The sequence below is a fragment of the Falco biarmicus genome, chromosome 10 (genome assembly GCF_023638135.1).
Source record: "Falco biarmicus isolate bFalBia1 chromosome 10, bFalBia1.pri, whole genome shotgun sequence".
NCBI classification, from domain to species: Eukaryota; Metazoa; Chordata; class Aves; order Falconiformes; family Falconidae; genus Falco; species Falco biarmicus.
The window spans coordinates 16,998,398-17,018,746 of NC_079297.1; the positions used below are offsets into that span (position 1 = coordinate 16,998,398).

The following is a 20,349-nucleotide window of genomic DNA, read 5'->3' on the forward strand; positions in this document are numbered from 1 at the left end:
ATAAATGGTTTAAGTAAGCTTTACTGAATTTGAACTCTGAAAGATGACTCCCTGGCACACAATCTTATAGTGAAGAATTCCTAACTCTACTGAAGTTAAAATATCCTTAGACTTACGATTACTCTCCCTTTGGTTCCCAAAGATGACTTTCAGCAAGTGCAAACTATCAGCATGCAAAAATACCATGCATGTTGAGCTGGGCAATTATCTCAATGTGTTCATCAGATGGCTCTCAAACTGGACACCACCCAAATTCCTTTGGAACATTTACTGTAACTCATGTGGTCACTGTGATTTACAAAATAATGGAGAAAGTCAGGATCGACTTTGCAGCAAAAAAGACAGAGCTAAATGACATTAATTGTGCAACTTATCCTGGCTACTTTCTAGTATCATGGTTGCAGTAAGGAGTAACACCACTTATGAAAGTCCACTATATAAGGCTTTGAAGTGTAGAAATGAGTTTATGAATGCTTGTGCAGAGGCATCTGGAGCCAGAAAGAATGATTTCCAAAGAAAACTAGACAAATGCCGAACAGTCTCTGAATAGAAGGCAAGATGCTCTTTTTATTAATGTGGATACTCACAACAGTGAATTAAGAATCAACTATTCCTCAGTTTACTTAAAATTGCAATGTAAAATTTTAATGATATAATGTTGGTAACCCCTTATCACAGGAACTGAGGATTTTGTTTTGCTAATTTTCACATTGTTCACATAAGACATAATGTCTTATGACATTTTTTCAATTCATACACACACAGACAATTTATTGTATATCTTCATCTTAGTCAACCACATTTACCATCTTAAAGGTCTTGATATCTGCAAATTTATCACAGGAGAAATTAACAAGTAGATGTTTGGGACCTGTCTCAAAAGGGATGAGTTTAAACTTTGTACTGGATTTCTCACCGGCTTTCAATGGTGGTACCCTAAAAATAGGGGGAAAAAAAAAAAAGGGAAAAATATAAGCTGAAGACAGGCGGATGCATCATGCTTTACTTTTGTCACTATCTCTCATCTTAAGTAAGAATTCCTATCAGTTCAGTGTAGTGTGGCCATGAAAAGACCATACAGGACTTGGCTATCTGATAATGTATTTAAATACTCAAACCCATGCATTGAGCGCTCTCACAAATACAGTAGGCAGCGACCCAGATAAGCACACAAAGGACATACTAGTAAGGTAAAGCTTCAAGCGGAACAGGAGGTGTAAAACACATCACTGCATTATTAAAAAAGGGATAATCTGAGACTGTGAAGAATGTGAATACAAACTCCTGAATTAAAATGGATTATAGCACCAAGAAAACCTCAGTGTTTACACAGCAGGAAATTCTGAATGAAAGTTAAAATGTTTTAAAATGGTATATTCTGTAATTCTTGGAAACTCATGTTTACCTTTTTCCGTAACAGCCTTACCCTGTCATGTTGTCTTGTCCTTGCCTGAGGATAAAGTTGTATGTGATAGATAACATGAGATTGCTAAATTCCCTCAGGAGCACTCATAAATTATGGGATAGACCATTCCTAGTTGCTCAAGGACAAATAGCAGTGTTAAGTTGCTGTGTATGTTTGTTTGTATGTGCGTATTCAGTTAAAGAACACACACCCATATCCCAGGTATTTTTTAGAAATAACTACATTTGCTAGCATATGTCGAAATTTATGTGCAGTTTTGGATATGTACAAAGTGATGGACAGTCTGAAAATTTAACATTTCTGTTTCAGTTGTGGAATAGTGAAGGAAAAAGAGCAAGACAAGATACAAAATCACTGAAGCATAAAAACAGGAACCTGGGATCTATAGTAAAAGGAACATATTTTATCCATTTGCCATCTCAACACCACCTAATAGTTTCTTGCCTCTGTTTATTAATCTCCTAACATAATTCTTTTGTAGAGTTATGAAAGCAGAGCTTGAAAATCAGTGTCCCTGTAGTTCTTGTTTTGGAAAAACTTTTTAAAATTAAAACCTCAATTTTTGAGTTATTAATTGTATATTCACCATTTTCCCTATTCTCCTGTTGCCTGCCTCATGGATTTCTTCTGTGTTCAAGTTCTAAGCCTTAGTAAGGTAAATCAGTCACCTGTGGCGTAGCAGCTGGTCATGGTTTAGTGTGTTCTTTAAAAGCTATCCTCCTTAGTTGTGCTTTATTGCATCTGGAATAGCCTTGCATGGAGCATACTTGGGGTTGTACTTTTCAGAGGTACCACCCTTTGAGATCACAACCTGTCTCTAAACAATCTGTGTTCATTTTTTGTCCCAAAGTTGGGACACTGGTGCATCTGCTTTTTTACATTCATGTCTGTTCAATGTAAATACAAGTAGTTTAAAAGGCTGAACAAATTGGCCCATGCAGTCCATTTAATAAGATGATGAAAAAAATCCTGGTTAATATATGCTATAATTTGGGTATAGTATGGACAGAAACAGTCATGTATCCTATTGTTGGCCCTATGATCAGAACAAGAAAGTTGAATCTGGGCCTATAGCAGCATAGACAGCTTCAGCAAAATTTACTGCATGGGTAAGCGTGTATTTTTGGCTGGAACTGTGTGGTCCCACTAGATAGGCAGGAAAACAAGTTCTGTCCAATTATTTGACCTCCTAACTGATGGAGCCAAAGCCTAGCTTAGATGAAGAGCTGGTTCAAAGCTGTGTGCTTCGCCTCCCAAATTACAGCAAGAAGAAAATGCCGTCTCATCCCGCTGTTTGGTTCCACATCATCCATGCCTACGTAATTGCTCATGTATCTTTAATAGGAGAAATTTCTCATACTTACTCTATCTCAAGGATTCCTCTGAGGAGGTCATTGCCTTCTGCCTGCAGCACACAGTCTGTCACTTCCACATCAATAGGATTGGTAAATGTCACTTCCACATCCACTTCTTTATTCACTTTTGCTTCACCAAGTACCTGTGCAAAGGAAGTGCTTGAAAGGCCAGGTTCTCCGTATTCTTTTCTATCCAAGCCTTCTCAGTCATCAGAAGAGGAGGTATTAAGAGTTGCATGATGGACCATGGCAGAATGTGAGAAGAACATATCTTTTGGGGAAGAAAGTGCTTATAAGAGCTTACTTTCCCCTTTTTCTGCCACTGCAGTTAGAGCAAAGGGACAGCAATTTACCTGTATGTCAATGTTAGGATTGTCCAGGGTGATGTCTCTTTGCACCAGCACTTGAATCCCACCTTCTACATGACATAAAGCTGTTACCTGGATCGTGTTGTCTGTAGTTAACTGCTGTTGATATTCAGTATATGGTATCTTAATGGGAAATTGTTTCTCTAGAAGAAAAAAAAAAAAAAGAGGAATTGATACACATAAGCCCACAGAGTTTCATACCCAATATTATTATTTTCCTTTTATGCTGTGTCTGGGACTAGGAAGGCCTTCAGCCATCACTGCCAAACTCAATTCATGCAAATCTGTCAGTCTGCTATAGAGCGATTTCTTCAGTGCTATCCCTCCTCCATTCCCTACCGCTATATTGCCTGTCTTGTCTTTCTTCCAATTGCTCTGAAAGATAACACAGCTGGAGTTTAAGGAGTTTAGTGCCAGTGCCACTACATTTGTTATGGGACATGCTCTGATAGGCCTCATCAGTCCTGATTGCTGATACAGAGACATGCTAAATGATGTCTTTGTTTCTTTTATCTTTCCTAGCCGTATCTGCTTTTTATTATCACGTGTTTTTACAGTAGTTTTTATGCTGTGATTCAAATCAAGGAATACCAGATGGGAAGACATCTCCTCTGTCTCTGAAGCCAGGCAATTTCAGATTTTTGGCCATTCATACAGAAGAACTGTAGAGTAGCTATGGTGCATGCAAATGCTGTGAGCCACAAAGTACTTTACAGCAGTACACAGCAGATGCAAAACACAAGAAAAGATGACAAGTCACCAATGCAAAGTCCCACAAAAGTAAGCAAGCGAATGGGGGAAATGTGAATTTCCTAGATTCCTCCAGTAGCAACAGATGTAACTACAAATCCTAGCAAACAGAGCAATCCTCCAGAAGAAGGCAAAAATCTCTTTAAATGGTCCCTGCCATCAGATCCCTGTCGTCAACCTCCCTCCTGACTGTAAATGCAGGCACTGGTGACTGTAATGCCATTAGGCATATAAACTTGGTCTTCACCAAAAGTCTCAATTCCTAATACTTCAGAGGAAAAAATTCTGAAATCCATCTGAAAAAAAAAAATTAAGGAAATCTGAGGACCTTTACTCCTCAACAGTTGTTTGACACAAACTTTCTTTTCTGTGGAGCTTATTTCAGCTATTTCTATTCCTCACACTTTAATTCCATTCTAATGTGCTAATGAGTCAGGTTTCTTGTTTCTGCTGTTAGCCATGTCCTGTTCCCTTTCAGTAAAGGCCCTCATAATTGACTGGAACTTATTTAGTTGGAGTTGATGTCTACGGTTTTATGTTGTCCTTGTATTTTTCTATGCAAATTTTGATAAATGAAACTTCCTGTTTCCTCACCAGCTTTTCACTCCTGAGAATCATTTTCCAAAATGTGAATAGTACTTAAGGAAATGATAGTGTGAAACAGGCCTTTTAGATATGTTTATAAGTGCAATGTAGGGTTTTTTTCAGCCTTTTCTGCATAGAAATTTAAGATTGCAGTTTGTTGGAGTTTTTTCCCCCCAAGCTGACATCACAGCTTCTAATGCCCATTTACTGATAACACAATTATGTTTAAAAGTTATTTGAAAAATTACCTTCCTTAGGAGACAGAGTGACAGATATGGAGTCCTTCCAGATCTCATGAACTGGTCTTCTAGTGTACACAGTGCTCCAAGCAGTCATATTGACATGAACAGTCTTAGCATCAGACTGTAAGTTTGCAAGAACCAGAATTAGATTGAGATTTTTGCCAACCTCTAAAGGGCCATCCACCTTGAACTTCCCTGAGATGTCAGGCTTTTGATCAATTTCCTGTGTTGTCGGTGCTGTAGGATCAAATTTATCCTCAAGTCCCAGCTTCTTACGAGCTTTTTTAAAAATCTCTCTTTCTTTTGTAGAGCCTGTCCAGAAAGAACCATGAAAATTATCCTTGACAGTTAACATGCGTATCTTATTTTATGTGACTGCTGCAGAACATAGTGTCTGTGCTTACAGATGAACAGAGCCTGTTTTTCACAGCTACACCTAATTTTCTGTATCTGCAGTCAGTATTGTCACAGCCCCTCCAACAGCCTGTGCACATATCTTAAGTTCAAAGTTTCTCACTCTTCCTGTTTCTATCCTTTTTTATGGTTGTAATATTTAGAAATGTAAATTTTTATTTGCTAATACAAAAAAAGGCCCATAATACAAGGGGAGGCTGATGGCACTGTGTGGTGGGCTGACTCTGGCTAGCAGCCCAGCATCTGCCTAGCCTCTCACTCGCTCCCTGTTCCTGCAGGATGGGGAGAAGGAAGAAGGAAGGTGAAAAGACTTGTGGATTTGAGATAATGACAGTTTAACAGGGAAAGCAAAAACTGTGCATGAGCAAAGCAAAAAGAGGAATGTGTTCGCTATGCCACACTGGCAGGCAGATGTCCAGCTGCTTCCTGGAAAGCCTCAACACACGTAATGGTCACTTGGGAATGCAAATGCCATAACCATGAATGCCCCCACCACCCCGTTTTCTCTGTCTTTCCCTTTTCTATTATCGCTGAGCGCTAAGTCATATAGTGTGGAATATAGCTTTGGTCAGTTGGGGTCAGCTGTCCTGGCTGGTCCCCTCCCAGCCACTTGCCCACCCACAGCTACCTGCTGTGCCAGGGAGGGAGGGAGAGAGCGAGCCTTGGTGCTCTGCAAGTACTGTTCAGCAATAACCAAAGCACTAGGGTGTTACCAACGCTTTTAGTGAGGCAGCTATGGAGAAAGTTAACTCCATCCCAGCCAGAGCCAGTACACAATGGAAGCTAGTTATTTGGGCTCTCCTTTATCATGCTTTTCACTTTTCTGATAGGTATTTCCGATAGCAGTGTTCGTTCTTTACACTTGGAAATTCAGTTAATGATTCAGATTTCTTTTCTGCACTATCAAACCCAAAGGTCTGACAAATTTACATGCTGTTTGGCATTTGAAAGAGTGGCTCTTCCTGGGCCTAACTGCTGCTTTAGCTTAGTTTTCTGTAACAGGCCTTTCACCCTGCTGTCAAAAAACTGGGCCATAGACTAACTCTCACAAAGCAGAGGCAGTCAGTGTACATTACCAATAGCAGGCAGAACAGTGAACGTTTTACTCGGAGATATTTGGACCTGACTTACTGAGGTCCCACAAAGCAGCTCCATATCAGAAGGGGCAAGGCAGTATTTTTTACTCTTTACATTTCTCTTCCCTTTTCTGTTAGAACTGAATAGAATGCCCACTAAGAGACTCCTGGCCTAAAGTTTATATGTGTTTGGGAATGAAGCAGCTATGTAACTGGAACCACCAGTGTGTTTATTTACCTTCTTCATATTTGTAGTCATTGGTGACATCTACACGAACATCTCTACCAACTGCCTTTGTGCTGATGGATTGACCAATTATGGTAGACTTAGAGAATATTAATGTTTTCTTTCCAGTCGTGGAGTCATAATTCCAGTACATGCAGTCTGCATTCACTTCTGCAAATACGAATGGACAGTCGTAGTCCAGATCTACATCTCCTTCTTTGATGGCATTCCGTGAGGCAGGACCACACTGATAAATTCCTATGGTATCAAGAAAAAATTAGTTAGACCTAATCAACTCTTTAATGGTAAGCAATTACTAGACAGATATTTATCGATGATTCCTGAACTGCCCAGTGCTGTTGTCCTGTTCAAGTGCTTTCATCTGCATAGACCCTCATATCACGCCAATCTTCAATGTATCTTGTGTTTATTCTGAAGGTACGATTGATTCATTTTATATTACCTCTTGATTTTCAATAGCTCTGGATACCTGCATTGGAAATCACAGGAATTGCTGTGAAAGACTGCTCCTAGAAGTCTAGTTTGTTTCTTGGCATCCACAGACGATCTGAGGCTTTTCTATTGCTATGAAGTATTCTCTTCTACCACTCTATTTCTGAGCAGGATGAGAAATTACTTTTACAATGGTGCGCTTTTTTTTTTTTCTTTCTTCTCTCTGAAAGTGACTGACTTTATAATTTTTCAATGTTTTTCCTGAAATAAAATCTGCATACCTCCACTTTCTTCTTGAGGAGTTGCATCCAGAACTTGCCATCCACTGTATGAGGGGCCCAAGTCACTGCGGGAAAACCAGCTTTCATTCCAGACATGGAAATTCCTATATGCAAGAGCGAACAAAGCAAGCTACTAGTATGTGTTTCTAAATTCCTGTTCGCATCTGTTAATCAGCCATCTTAGTTAAATGTATTTAATGTCTCCATTTATATAGAATCTTACCTGAGTCTGAGCACTTCCACTCTGATCCTGAATATATATTAACTAGATGGGAGCTGAAAATTGCATTGTGCAACAGATGTAAATGTTCAAGGGCAGAAAGCAAATCTGAAAAATTATACAAAATGTCTTGACCCTGTTTTTCTCCAAAAGTTCTGAGCACGTGCGCTTCCTTAGTTTTTGCTGTTTTCTTTAAAGCACAATGCTAGTTAGATTTAGAATGGGTCCAGAACAATCAGAGGAGTAAACAAGGCACAAAGTGAGGGACTGCACCTGTTCTTTGCTGGATGCAAGCTTGTTTGAATTGCATTTGATGCTTAATAGTGGCAATTATTAAATTATTTTCACTGCAAATGATTACTGCAAAAAACAAAAGGCAGGGAAGCTGGTTCTGTTGAGCTTTTTTTGAGGGATGGTTCCAAACTAAGTCCCACTGTTTGATATTTCCAGTGTAATGTCATGATTTTCAGTAATCTGTGGCATCATAACTGTAATTTTGCCCGCCCTAGCTTCGATTATCTGTTGTAACTCATGGCACAATTCTCTGGTTAACTGAGAAAGAATGAAAACACCAAGTTTGTAGTACTTTTTTATTGATCCTCTGTGTGTATAGTTGTTTTAAAGGCAATTTTTAAGAAGGTAACAAAACATGTCATCTATTCTCTGCACCTGAAGACTCCATAGGCATTGATAGGTTCTACTGTTAAAGATCATAGAGCCTTACCATATGCTGTCAGCTGCCCTGTCCAAATGATTTCCAGACGCATCGTAAAACTCATCCACACGCAGATTTCCATCTGCATCGTGGGCAGAGCTGAAGTTTGTAATTGTACGAGTGGGAATCCCCAGACATCTAAGCACTAAAAAGCAAATAGAAAACCATAGTCAGAAAGCAGTATTTCTGGAATATGAAGTTTCATACAACACACTAATGCCCCGAAAGACTTTCATGGAGGAAGTGTTATTATTAGTGCTTCTTTTAACAGAATATGTGCAGTGTCAGTTATGTGCATGACATAAAACATACCTGTAGTCAATACTGCTGCAAAAACCCAACATTGTCCATATCTAACAGGTTTGAATCCTGATTTCTTCCAGTTGTGCAGGATTTCACCACTTCCAGTCCAGCTGCTTGGACTTTTCCCACCCTCATAATTTCCACTCCAGTTTCCTAGCAGCACCCCTTGGTCATCATTGGCATTGACCTGTAAAAATATTCACTAAATTCATGATGAGAAAAATTAAGAGTTTATAACAGATATAGTAGTGGTAGGGGAGCGGGCAGAAGAGCAGCCCTGAGTGACATTTTAGTGGACAAAATTCACGGCTTCATGCAGCTGGCCTTCAGGAAGAAGCCTCATCTTTTCAGGGAAATGAAATATGAGTCCTCTTAGGAAATGGAGAGCATTTAATCACTGTTTCTCCCACCCAAGTACAGCAGCACCAGGCAAGAAGGCAAACACCAGTTTTCAATGAAACTTCCTGACACGAGGTGGCAACTTTACCACTGTGTGACTGAATGGCATCATCAAAACATATCATGCAGCTAAGTTTTCAGAATGTGCCTGGATCATGATATAGTGAGCCCTCAGCATATTTACAATAATTTAGAGGAAGTGGTTGACACAACAAATGGGGCACAGCATCACCTTGAAAATCTTGGTGCTGTGTCAATAGAGACCTCATGAAATTCAGGAAGAAGAGGTGCAGATCTCAGAACTTGGGATAGAATAGCTCCATGCATTGGTACAGGCTGGGAAGCAGCTGTCTGAAAGGGGCCTGGGAGTTACCGCAAATGCCAGATTGAATCTGAGCCAACAGTGCTCTTTCATCATAAAGAGAAACCCCACACTGGGCTACACTGGGAAAAGTGACCAGGAGATTGAGGGAAGCTGTTAACCCCCTTTCATTATCCCTAGCGAGGCTGTGCCAGGAATCCAGTTTCCAGTTTCGGGTCCCTCAGTTCAAGGGGAAGTTGAGACACTGAAGACTGCCCAGGAGGGATGGCTACAAAGAGTCAGGGGCCCTGGAGCACACCGTCTACAAGGAGAAGCTGAGAGCACTGGGCTAGTTCAGTCCGGTTAAGAAGGGGATAAGAGGAATGTAATAGCAGCTTACAACTACTTGAATGGAACATGCTAAGTTGTCAGAGTCCAACTTTTTTCTGTTCTGGCATGTTATGTAACAAGAGACAACAGCAGAAAGCTGTAGCTTGGGAAAATCTTATTTGACGTAGGAGAAAAATTCCTCGCTAAGAGGGTAGTGCAGCTCTGGACTGGTCACCCAGAGAAGCCATGAAAGCTCCATCCTTGGAGATTTTCAAGGCAGCCTGACAAATCCATGGCTGAGCTGATCTAGTACAACTGTAATTCCACTTCAAATGGGAGGTTGGACTAAAGACCTCCAAAGGACTTGTCCCTCAACATACCACCCCATGTCTTAAACATTCCATTTGGCTCTTATAAGTACCAGAAATACCACAGATGAGATAAATTTAGCAGGCTGAGATCAGATGGCCACCTAAGTGTTTCTTTGGCCCGCATTTCTGGTGCATAGAGTGGCCTAAAATTTTCTGGGAAGTGTCTTTCACCATCTCCTTTAAAAGGACAATTAGTAGTTTGAACTTCTTGAGCATGTTACTTACCATTGCACTGAGAACACGGCCCAGATACTTGGGGTCATTTCTGTGCGATACATCTGTGACAGGATCCTGACGATAGTTTAAGCTTCGATCCATCATGGAAAGGCAAATATTGAGAATATCTCCTTGAAACTATGTTATAGAAGTAAGTTAGTGTTTTGTAAACACAGATTACTCTACTAAAAATCAGGATAAGTGGAGACATATAAGTGTTTAATGTTTTTTTTTTAGTCACCTAATGAGGTGCTGCATCTCAGCCAGGCGTTATCATATAAAAATGCAGCCTCAACAAACTATGAAGATTAGAACTCAATGAGCTTTTCAAAAGCTACAGCATTGCTACAGTACTACCCAGCAGACTCTAAGGTTTCTGCTGTCTGCACCTCTGAGTCCTAGGTCATTATCACTGACTAGTCAATTACAAATCCTCTTATTAATAGGTATAGCAGGGCTTGGCATGAGTTCTAATTTCAATACCAGACTCCTGCTCTTCAGAGGCGTATGCAATGAACTGGAAAAAGCAAACAAGCCCTGGTCACCTGGTTTGTGTGAAAATCAGAGCACAAAACACTGGTGTTTCAGTGCTGCATTTACCTGCCCAAAGTTCCATCCAAAGCTGTTGATATGATTTTTATTGCCTGCAAAAATGATGCCAAACTCTTCTAGCACGTATTCCTCACACTCAGCCTTGTTAGGCATGAACACATCATCACCTGAGAAGCCAAAACACAGGTATGTACAACCACAGCAGGAAAAATAAAACCTCAGGAGTCTCTATCAATAAGGGTGCTTGCAGCTATTCACCCTTTGCTGTTCTTGGTGTTATAAACAGATCGCAATAATTAGAGAAAGGGGTGGGGTGTTTCCGAGTGAAGACAGAACTAATGGCATTGTCAAATCTGGGAGATGATGGCAGCTGGTAGATGTGATTCTTTTCTTGGTTCTGCAGGGACCAGACACGCTCTTCCAAACTCGTGCAGAAGTAGGGAAGCTCTGGCAAAAGCAGAACTTAATCTTTTAGGGCAAGGAGCTCTCCACTGTGTGCACAATACGGAGCTGATTTTATGTAACAGAAGGTCCTAAGAAACTGTTAAACCCGTTTCTCACTGATACATTATGTGATGAACATTCAGCCCCCATATTAAAGAAATATAGATCAAATGGAGGAGCTACAAATATTAATGAAGCTACAAGCAACTTAGTTCTTTCAGGGTAAATTCAACATGTTCGTACCTGAAGACCAAGGGTTAAAGAGCAAAACAAAGGTGCCAAGGCTTGCAGGAGAGGAGCTGCCACTTGATGTACTCTGAACACTCAGCTTGTAACGTCCAATGACAGCATTAGGTGGGCTGGAAATGGAGATGGTCACAGAGCTGGAACTGGTAGACTGTACAACTGCACTCCAGCTCTCCTTGGTTACTGTGCTGGAGATACCAAATGTGGCCTGGGTCTTAGCCAGCTTTGAGGGTTTGGGACCTTTTAAGGAAAATAAACAACATTTTTTTTTTTCCCTAGCCTGTTGAAATACACGTTTAGTCATCCACAAACAGCATGGATATAACCCTCCCCTCAGATGAATGTGTGCTATATGCTGGAAACTGAAGGAAGCTATCACTGCCAGCTGAGACAGGAGTAGTACAACAAACACCTCAGACAGTTCCATGGCTATGTGAACCAGCATGCTGGCTCCAAGATATTATCTTGTTAGAGTGCATATCAGGCCAAAAGAACATCACGAGGCAGCATTACTCTTTCTGTGAAAGAAGCTGGGAGCCATACCTGTTTCTACGATAAATGTTAAGTTTTGCTCAGGGTGTTCTGTTCCATTGAAGGTGAGAATGAAGGCCTGCCCTCTCCTCACAACCAACTCTTTGCTAGAGAATTTACTTGTGTGGTGATCTCTTGCATTTTCTTTCAGGTGCCAGTTGGTACTTGGCTGCGTTACAGCTATGAAAAAGCGAGAAGAGCAAGAAAATTTGAGGATACATCCAAGGAGGAAGGAGCACAGACACACTCAAGAATTACATGTTACTTTCTACAGGTAACTAGTACCCCTGTGAGGTTTGCATCAAAAATAGAAATTATTTATGTGAGCATTTTTGGGGGGAGTCCATCTTGCATAGACTGCTAGCGATTATCTGCATAATGACATATAGGAGTAGTGTAGCAGTCACTAAAGAATGATCAGAAAGGCATCTTAACAGGAGAGAACCCTGAGAGAATTGAATACTTGTGTGTTACTTGGATAAAGAATCTGGCTGAACTCAGCTAAGTCTTTCAAGGTGTTATCCATTCCAAGACATGGTGTTATACTAACAGAGGCACAGCCTTGCAGCCTCTGAATAAGAAATAAAGAAACTTGACTGAGCTGAGAAACACTTCTGCATTTTAAACAATGACATGTGATCTCTGGCCCCATTTATGTGTCAGGTACCTCTGATATGAGTGACAGCTGCTATCTGTTGGGACAACATAACAAGAATATGTTGATGGACACTGGGCTTTCATTTGGTAGTGGGAGAATTGGGAGAATTGGAGAGAGAGCACTACTAAAATAAGGTACGGGAAATAGTATGTTTCAGAGAGCTCTTGCACGTGAACTATGGCTTCAGTCAGAGGCCAAAGAACAAGCATCTGAGATTGGTTTGGCTCTGACATTATCATAGTCTATGGAGGGTTCTCTAGTAGAAGATAGATTGATGGTTTATATGAAGTGCAGAAGTAAATATATTTTTTTCCTAAGGGCACTGTGTGCTTTTTAAAACTATGTTTATTATTCCCCTTCCTCCCTCCCCCCAAAGAAGAATAGGAAAGAGTAAGAGTATGGGCTGTAGTAGTGGAACACAGCTACCCTGTGCCATTACTGAGTAAAAAATCATTATCCCATTTTCAAACAGATTTATTAGTGTAAAGATTTTTTAAAGCATGATCTTAATTTAATCAAGTTTAGGCAAGCCTTGAAATAACTACATTAGTAGCCTTAGCAGCATAGTCACAATTCAAATGGGGGGAACACATTTTTTTACGGTATTGAGGCAAGCAGCACGTATTTTGATTTTTCAGAAACATACCTACTTTAAAAAAAAATCTTCAGAAACTTAACAATGAAGCACACTTATTTCAGAACAAGCTGAGGGGTCAGGGAGAGTTGTCTTTAGAAAGGCAGGAGTTATCTGACATAGTTGGTAAAGCAACATGGGACCATTTATAATAATTATTAAACTGGTCAGTTTGCATATGTATAAATATTGGCATGTAAGCAAAAAAAACCCCCACTGCACAAACAAACCACACAAAAAAAAATCTCCTTAATCGTTTTATCCTCTCTTCTTTAACTTCAGGTTTCTATCTTCTCTGCTTATTGTAGCCTCCCTCAGCCTTTACCTCCTTCAAGTTTTTTCTTTGCTCTCTCTATGTCAGATTTGTCAGTTTCTCATTTGCACTTGTCTGACAACTTCAGTTAGCTGCAGACTTTTCTCTCCTTCCTATTTGCAAAATACAATATTTTTACATCAGATAATACACCTGTTCTCCCAAATCTCATTCTGATAAGCTTGCTTTCCCCATGTGCACAAGTGGAAAAAAAGCGATCCCTGTGAAAATCCTTCTCCTAACTATTAATGGAAGAATTTTCTCTTCCTTTTTTTTCTTGGATCAAAACTCCTTAGAGAAGGAGTGATCTTTAAGTGTCCATCAAAAAACTGAATATGAGGTATGGATGTAAGAAAATAACAGAGCACCACAGAAGGAGCTTCCTCCTTGCTCACCTTGGCCCATATCTGATCAATACGTCCTGTATAAGCAGCTTCTGGAGCTTTCCTCTGAATGGCCTCCTCTACTTCTGTTCACTCAAGGAGTGGGTGGTGCCTTTCACTTCTTTAAAAGTCTAGGTGTAAATTTGCTTATTTGCAATATTTCCTGTGAGGGTGGAGCTTGCATAGCCACCTTTGCTTCCCAGCCTTTATCTGACCAACAAGGCTCGAGGATTAATTTTTCATTCATTTTTTGCACTCTTGGTCCCCATATTCTGATCTGGTTTCCTTGCAACTTAATATCTGAAGCTTGACAATATTTATCCCTAACAGTCTAGCTTCTTGTTAAGAGTTTCTTAATGTATTTAAATGTATAAGAATGTCATCATTTAGTTGCTTTTCTTTCTGTTATAAAGTTATAGGAATAGCATAACTCCTTGTATCACATCGTTTTTAATTTGGCCTACTTCACAAGCAATATTTACAGTCACTTTTTCTTTAAATTAATTCACTGAATCCTTTGTTTTCCTGGAGCTGCTCCCCCCTTCCCCAGCATTGTAGTAGTTTGCAAAACAACAAGCAAGCTATTGCCTCTGCCCCAGATTTAATCAGGCCAAATTTAAAGGACCAAATTTTCATTTATCACATAATTATTGTTTAACAACATTAAACATCTAAGCCCTCCATGTCATATTTGCATGACACGCTACAGAGATGATAGATAAGTACATTTGTGGCTTGTGATAAAATAGTTATCATTGTTTTCAGCTGGTACACTACTATTTTTTTTATAGGATATCTCTGAACATATAACTGGCAATGCCGATTTGTGGACAAAAATCTTCCACTTAATTGCAATTTTGTTTATGCTTTGCAGGTGGCTCCACTTTCTGTTAAGAAAGAGAGAGACTAATTCTGATACTTCTGTGAAACAACCTGTAAAATTTGATGTACTCAATGCACAGTCTTAAGAACACCTTTGAGTGAGACCCATTATACGGGACTGACTGCAGCTATACACCTCCCCACATGCACAGTTTTAATTGGTTGGGCTTATTATTCAGCAGCCCAAATTATTCTGTTTTCAGGTTTGGATCATGTTTGGAAATTCTAGAATTTAAACTTGTTCAGCCCATTTCATATACAGAAGTATTTTATTAATTTTTACTATAAAATGGTGTTACTAGAAGAAACATTTTTTAACTGGGTGTAATTCAGACTGCTTTAAATGTCTGTTCATTAATAATATTTAATCTTATGAGAGACCATAGTTTTATCACATGCAAAGCCCAATTTTGATTTAAAAATGATAGGAATTAAATTCTTAAATATAAAATTTCTTAGAATTTGATTTTACAATGTTAAGTCCGAACTTTGATGTTTCAGATGTTAAGCTACGCTTTCCTACCCATACTTTTAAATTCTCTTAGGTGACACACTAACAATTTTCAGAATAAATTTGCTTTAAGATTTCAGCCTATCCATGGGTACATAGCAAAACAATTCTCTTTGACGGAAAGAGTAGTTACTGTTGAAAGAAAAAAAAAGTCAGTGATTATTCACCAAATAGTTCCCGATGCTTATTTTGTCATGCATTTCACCTTTTTTTGTGTAACGGTAACAGTGTGCTGGATATTGTCCTATAGGTTAATGGCATAATTGGTTTTGGTATTTGCTGTTATGATTGCATAGTTATAAACAGCGCATTCAAAAAAATAGCTACAGTGTGTTTATTCAGGAAGATATTATGACAAGGAGAACAAGTTGCATCTGTTGCATTGGCTTCTGGTGTTTATTCCCAGCTCTGGCTAAATTGCCTTGCAGGCCTTTTGTGTGCTTTGCTTGTAAAACAGATGAATGATATGTAGTGGACCTTTGGATTAAAGATTATGGGTGAACGTTGAGAATGAGGGTTGAATTCATGAGAAATAGTAACACTAGTCAAAGAAAATGTGGGTGACCCAGACACCTTCCTGTAAGCCAAGTGCAGAGCTTGTGTGGTGGCTGTAAATGTGAGGATTGCACAGGCAGGTGCTTGAAACTCTGGTAAATAGCAAGAGAAAATTCTTTTGGACCTCAGAAAATTAAAGCACTAAGCCATCTTAGTATTTTGTTTTATTTACCCAGAATAAACTATATCAGAATCATCTTTTGCAAACTGGTTTAGTTGTATAACTCATGACATCCTTTTCCAGTGATACCCAGGTTTCTTTCCTCACTCCAGTAAATGTGTTAAAGAAATTAATATATAGGAGGAAGCGTTTGGCACGGAACAGTGAAGGACATCTTTTGTAACAGACTAATACCCCTCAGTATTACTTTCTGTCCTTTGCATTGTCATTCTTTTCCCCACCAACTCTGTATGAATCCGCAGTGACACTTGAATTCTATTAAATGTCACCTATTATTATTTGTGCCTTTGTTTCAGAAGCCTATCTACTCCTTTATTTTTTCTGAGCACAGCTTTTCCTTACATACCCCTAAACCACTATGCTACAGCCATATAGCCATGACTCACTGGGGACCACCTCAGTACACTCAGAAGTCTGGGCTGTTCTGTCTCCCCTCACATTCCCTTGTTTGATAATTAAGCAAGGAATTCCATCAGCAAAACCCACTCCTGCTATAGGAAGTCAAGTGGGTTTTTTACAGGTATATGGTATTTATGAACCACACTAGGGAGAGACTTGAGCCTCTAGAACTGACTCACGGATGCACTAACTCACGTCACACTCTTCAGAACTAGAACCCCCTGAAGGAGATTGGTCAAGTCCATATGGAAAAGCATTTGACAGAGATCTCTTCTGGGCCCTATATGTTATCTGAGTCATACTTCTTATTTTCTGTCTTCCTCTTCCATTCACAATGTCCCAAATAGCAGGGCCATTTTGAATGGAAGCCAGCCTGAAGCCTTCCTGAAGTTTCTGATTGTTCCTGAAGTTCTCCAATAGCCAGACTTTGAAGGTAGCTGACCTCAGCATAGTCAGCTCCCCTATTGTCTGTGTAAAGTAGGCTACCCTGTTAGCTGTGCTCAGATCTTCTCTTGCCGTCTTGGCTCATTCCAGATAAGATGGCTTATTCCAGCAGGGAGACTGACAGTGACATAGAAGTGACATGTACTAATAAGTGAACTTCAAAAACTACCATGGGACCAGTACACAGAAATAAGCCACACTGACAGTGCACAGATTGGGATGAATCTATGCTAGGCTCCCCCAGCAGGCTCCCACATAGCTACACACAACCTGTTATTTTGTAACCTATTATATTTAAATGTATTTCCTTACGTCTCCCACTTATACACACATCTCTTCCATTGGAATGGAGTAAAGACATTATTTGGAAGTTTTAACTTCCAGCTGCTGCTGCAGACTCATCAGCAAAGAATGGCTCTTTGCAGGCTCCCATCACTACCTCGCTCTGCTTGTTTCTTCTAAGAATCCAACAGGATGTGCCATTCCGTGGGCAAGTGCTCTTAATTCTAATACACAAGATGCTTTCAAGTGTGACTCATGCCTTGGTTGTAATGACACTGAAGCTTAAAAGTGACAGATGAAAGCTGAGATAATTGAGGGTGAGACTGTGAAGCAAGTGGCTGAATCCTTAGTAGCAGTAGTGTGCTGCAGACTGTCAAAACCCTTGAAAAATCATGCTATCAAATTTATAGGACCTTTTTAGGTTCTTTTCCCTTTTCTTTATACACCACCTTCTGGATTCTGTTAAAGTAGATCCATTAGAGACTGGCCCATGGATGCGTAAAACTTTTCTGGGAAGTAAGTGTGTGTTTTTGCAGGATGTGTGTGTCAGGGGTCCAGGAGAGGGTGGGGAGGGAGAGATGGAGTGAAAACAGTTAGGTACGCACACACCTGCATGCAGACCCTGCAGTTTTTCATATTAAAATTGTGTGTGGCACCGTGAGGAGTGTCCCCAGGCACTTTTGACATCTCCAACTGAACATGGGCTTGGATGTTTCTTGGGCCCTAGGTATTTTGCAAGAAAGTCAGCAAGTACCAGTTTGTTCGTTAAACACTGCTATTGCTTCTTGAATTTCATGCAATAAGAAAATTGTGGTTAGGAAGGATAGACTTATGTTTATGTGTATGACAATTAAAGAGGAAGTTTTAGAGATCACCTTGCTAAAATGTTTTGCCTAAGTTATTGGCAAATTGTTACTTAAGAGGAAGTGTTACAATGCAGAAACAATTGGTTTGTGGTTTTTTTTCCCCATTGCTGTAGCTGAAGGTTTTTACTGTCCCCTTTATCTGATAGTTCTTTTGTGGAACACTATTTTTCTACTCAGTCCAATCTTTCAGTTTGACCTATCAAATTGTGTTTTGCCATTTATTTTAGTTCTGCTCAGTGGAGGAGATTTATGAGAGAATCAATAGCCTTATGCCCATCGTATGCACCTGATTCCCTCCCAGCCTATGTTCTGCTTTTAAACAGGTAAACATTTAGATGGTATTACATTTAGCAGATGCATTGAGACAGCCAATAACTAAGCACCATCAGGTCAGGCCAGGCCAGACAGCAGACACTGTTGAGGGATGCTAGCACAAGTAGGTCAGGTCAATAAACATGAATTATTTCAAATAATAGTATATGGACAAACACTTGTTCTAAGAGTTAATGCAATCAGTTCTCCTAAAACTGCGAGAAGGGGGTAACCATGCATCATTTTAACCTCTATGAGGGGAAAACAATGCCTGTCATCTCTGCACTCAAGCCTCTGCTCTGTGGACTGATGTAATTTCCTGAGCAGGCCTAAGCGAGAACATGGCCAAGCTCGCTGAAGTGTACTGATTTAACATCTTTCCTCCTAGACCTCACTGCTAGACATCTGCTTGTTTTGTCTGTATTTCAAAGTACCTTTGTCTTTCATGCTAATTTTAACAAATAGTTAAAATGTCATTGCAGTTTGCAGACTCTGAATCTACAGGAAGGAATCTGTCCCATAATCTATTCTTGGCACAAATATTCCCATTAACACAAGATTCATTCATACCTGAACAACTCTCCGATTCATTAAGTTTCGTGCTAAAAGATAGTTTGCGGTTTGTCACAGTTTCTGCTCTGTTTGTGGTTTTATAATATGTAACTCCGGTATGGTAAGGATGATCATCTTTTCCTTCTTTGTGTCTTTTGGAAAATTCAGGAAAGAAAAATGCTGAAACAACCTATTCATAATCTCAAAATGTAGTGTACTCCAGCAGTTTAGAGCCTTTTACAAAACATAACCCCACAGAGAAAGCTAATATATGATACATCATTCAGTTTCCCGTTCCTTATACACAAAGAGACTTTTTTTTTTCTTTTCTTTTCTTTTTTTTTTTTTTTTCTACTTACCAGTCATGCTTCCTTGCTCCTCTGTGCCTTGGACTTTGTATTTCTGTGAGCAACTGTAGGCCTATATGATAAGACTTCAAGCTCTGGTTGTGTGGCAGCATTTATAGAGAAAACTTTAGGCCTCTCCTTATGTTCAAACCAATTATAATTCACATTAGGTGGGTGAGGCAGGTTAAGTCATACCAGTGGGCATGTAAACTTCCTAGTGACCATATATTAGCTCATGGGTTTTAACACATTGCACTTGTGCAATTCAGGCTATTTATCCAGAGGGTTGGCTGAGATGCTTAGAAAAGTAGAGCATTTAATTGCATACCTAGAATCTAGAATTTTACATAAAATGATGCATCACTCAGGAAGGGATATTTTTTGAGTCAGTATGAATTAATGTCTTTTCCCAGTGTGATCCACAGATGAGTATTCATACAATGAAGGTATCTACTCATAATAAAATTCATAGGGTTGCCTCCCTATGAATGTACTCATATGTCTGGAAAAAACTCCAAAACTTTTCATTTACTTCATCAATCCTTTATGGGGGATCACCACAGTAATGCCTTTGTGTCAGCCCCTCCTTAGAGTATCTGTGAATTATACTAATGGTATTAATGCTGTAAATGTAATGTAAGCTACTATTAACTTGACAAACTACTGAATGCTGAATAGCTCAGAGGAGTGGATCTCAAGTGGTAACTCTCCCTGCACAAAGAGAAACTTCATCCTCATAAAATAAAACACTCATTTTGTAGCAGGTACAAATTATGACTGTAATTTGTGCTTCTATGATGGTTACTCATCTAGTTTCTAACTATAAAAACACAACAATAATTGTTAAAACACTTTATCTGCATATACAAGACATTTTATAGGTACAAAGAAAATTAATTTGTTAGCATAGCCTCAGAATATTTTTTTTTCAGGCTAATTCTTCATTTTTTGTATCAGCCCTCTAGCAATTTGATCATGGATCCTCACTCATGGATCCCCCCACCCCCTCAAGAACTTCCATTTCCTTACACTTCCACATCTTGAACAAGATATTTTGTCTCGTTTTATTATTACTTCACCTCACTTATCTACAATGAGAAGAAGAAACTGAAGCAATCTCAGGAATGTTAGTGCTTACCTTGAATAACTTGAAGGGCAGAAATTTCATAAGATCAGAAGTAGGCAAGCACAATATCTATGTATTAAATGGGGCAAGAGGCATGAGA

At 39.5% G+C, this 20,349-nt stretch overlaps 1 protein-coding gene across 2 annotated transcripts; it reads right to left on the reverse strand.

Annotated features, from left to right (window-relative positions):
• Positions 1–541: 541 nt before the first annotated feature.
• On the reverse strand, positions 542–19,228 carry LOC130156552 (protein-glutamine gamma-glutamyltransferase E-like). Of its 2 annotated transcripts, none has more exons than XM_056355128.1 (13): positions 19,136–19,228; positions 11,817–11,984; positions 11,271–11,513; positions 10,632–10,750; positions 10,041–10,169; positions 8,424–8,601; positions 8,121–8,256; positions 7,177–7,280; positions 6,455–6,700; positions 4,733–5,038; positions 3,135–3,292; positions 2,791–2,924; positions 542–936 (listed from the first exon to the last, which is right to left on the reverse strand). In XM_056355128.1, the coding sequence occupies exons 1-13, from the start codon at positions 19,140–19,142 to the stop codon at positions 789–791; spliced, it is 2,076 nt and encodes a 691-aa protein (XP_056211103.1). In that variant the 5' UTR covers positions 19,143–19,228; the 3' UTR covers positions 542–788. The 2 variants fall into 2 exon arrangements, with proteins under 2 accessions (XP_056211103.1, XP_056211102.1); XM_056355127.1 differs by lacking the exon at positions 19,136–19,228 and adding an exon at positions 13,805–13,929.
• Positions 19,229–20,349: the final 1,121 nt, after the last annotated feature.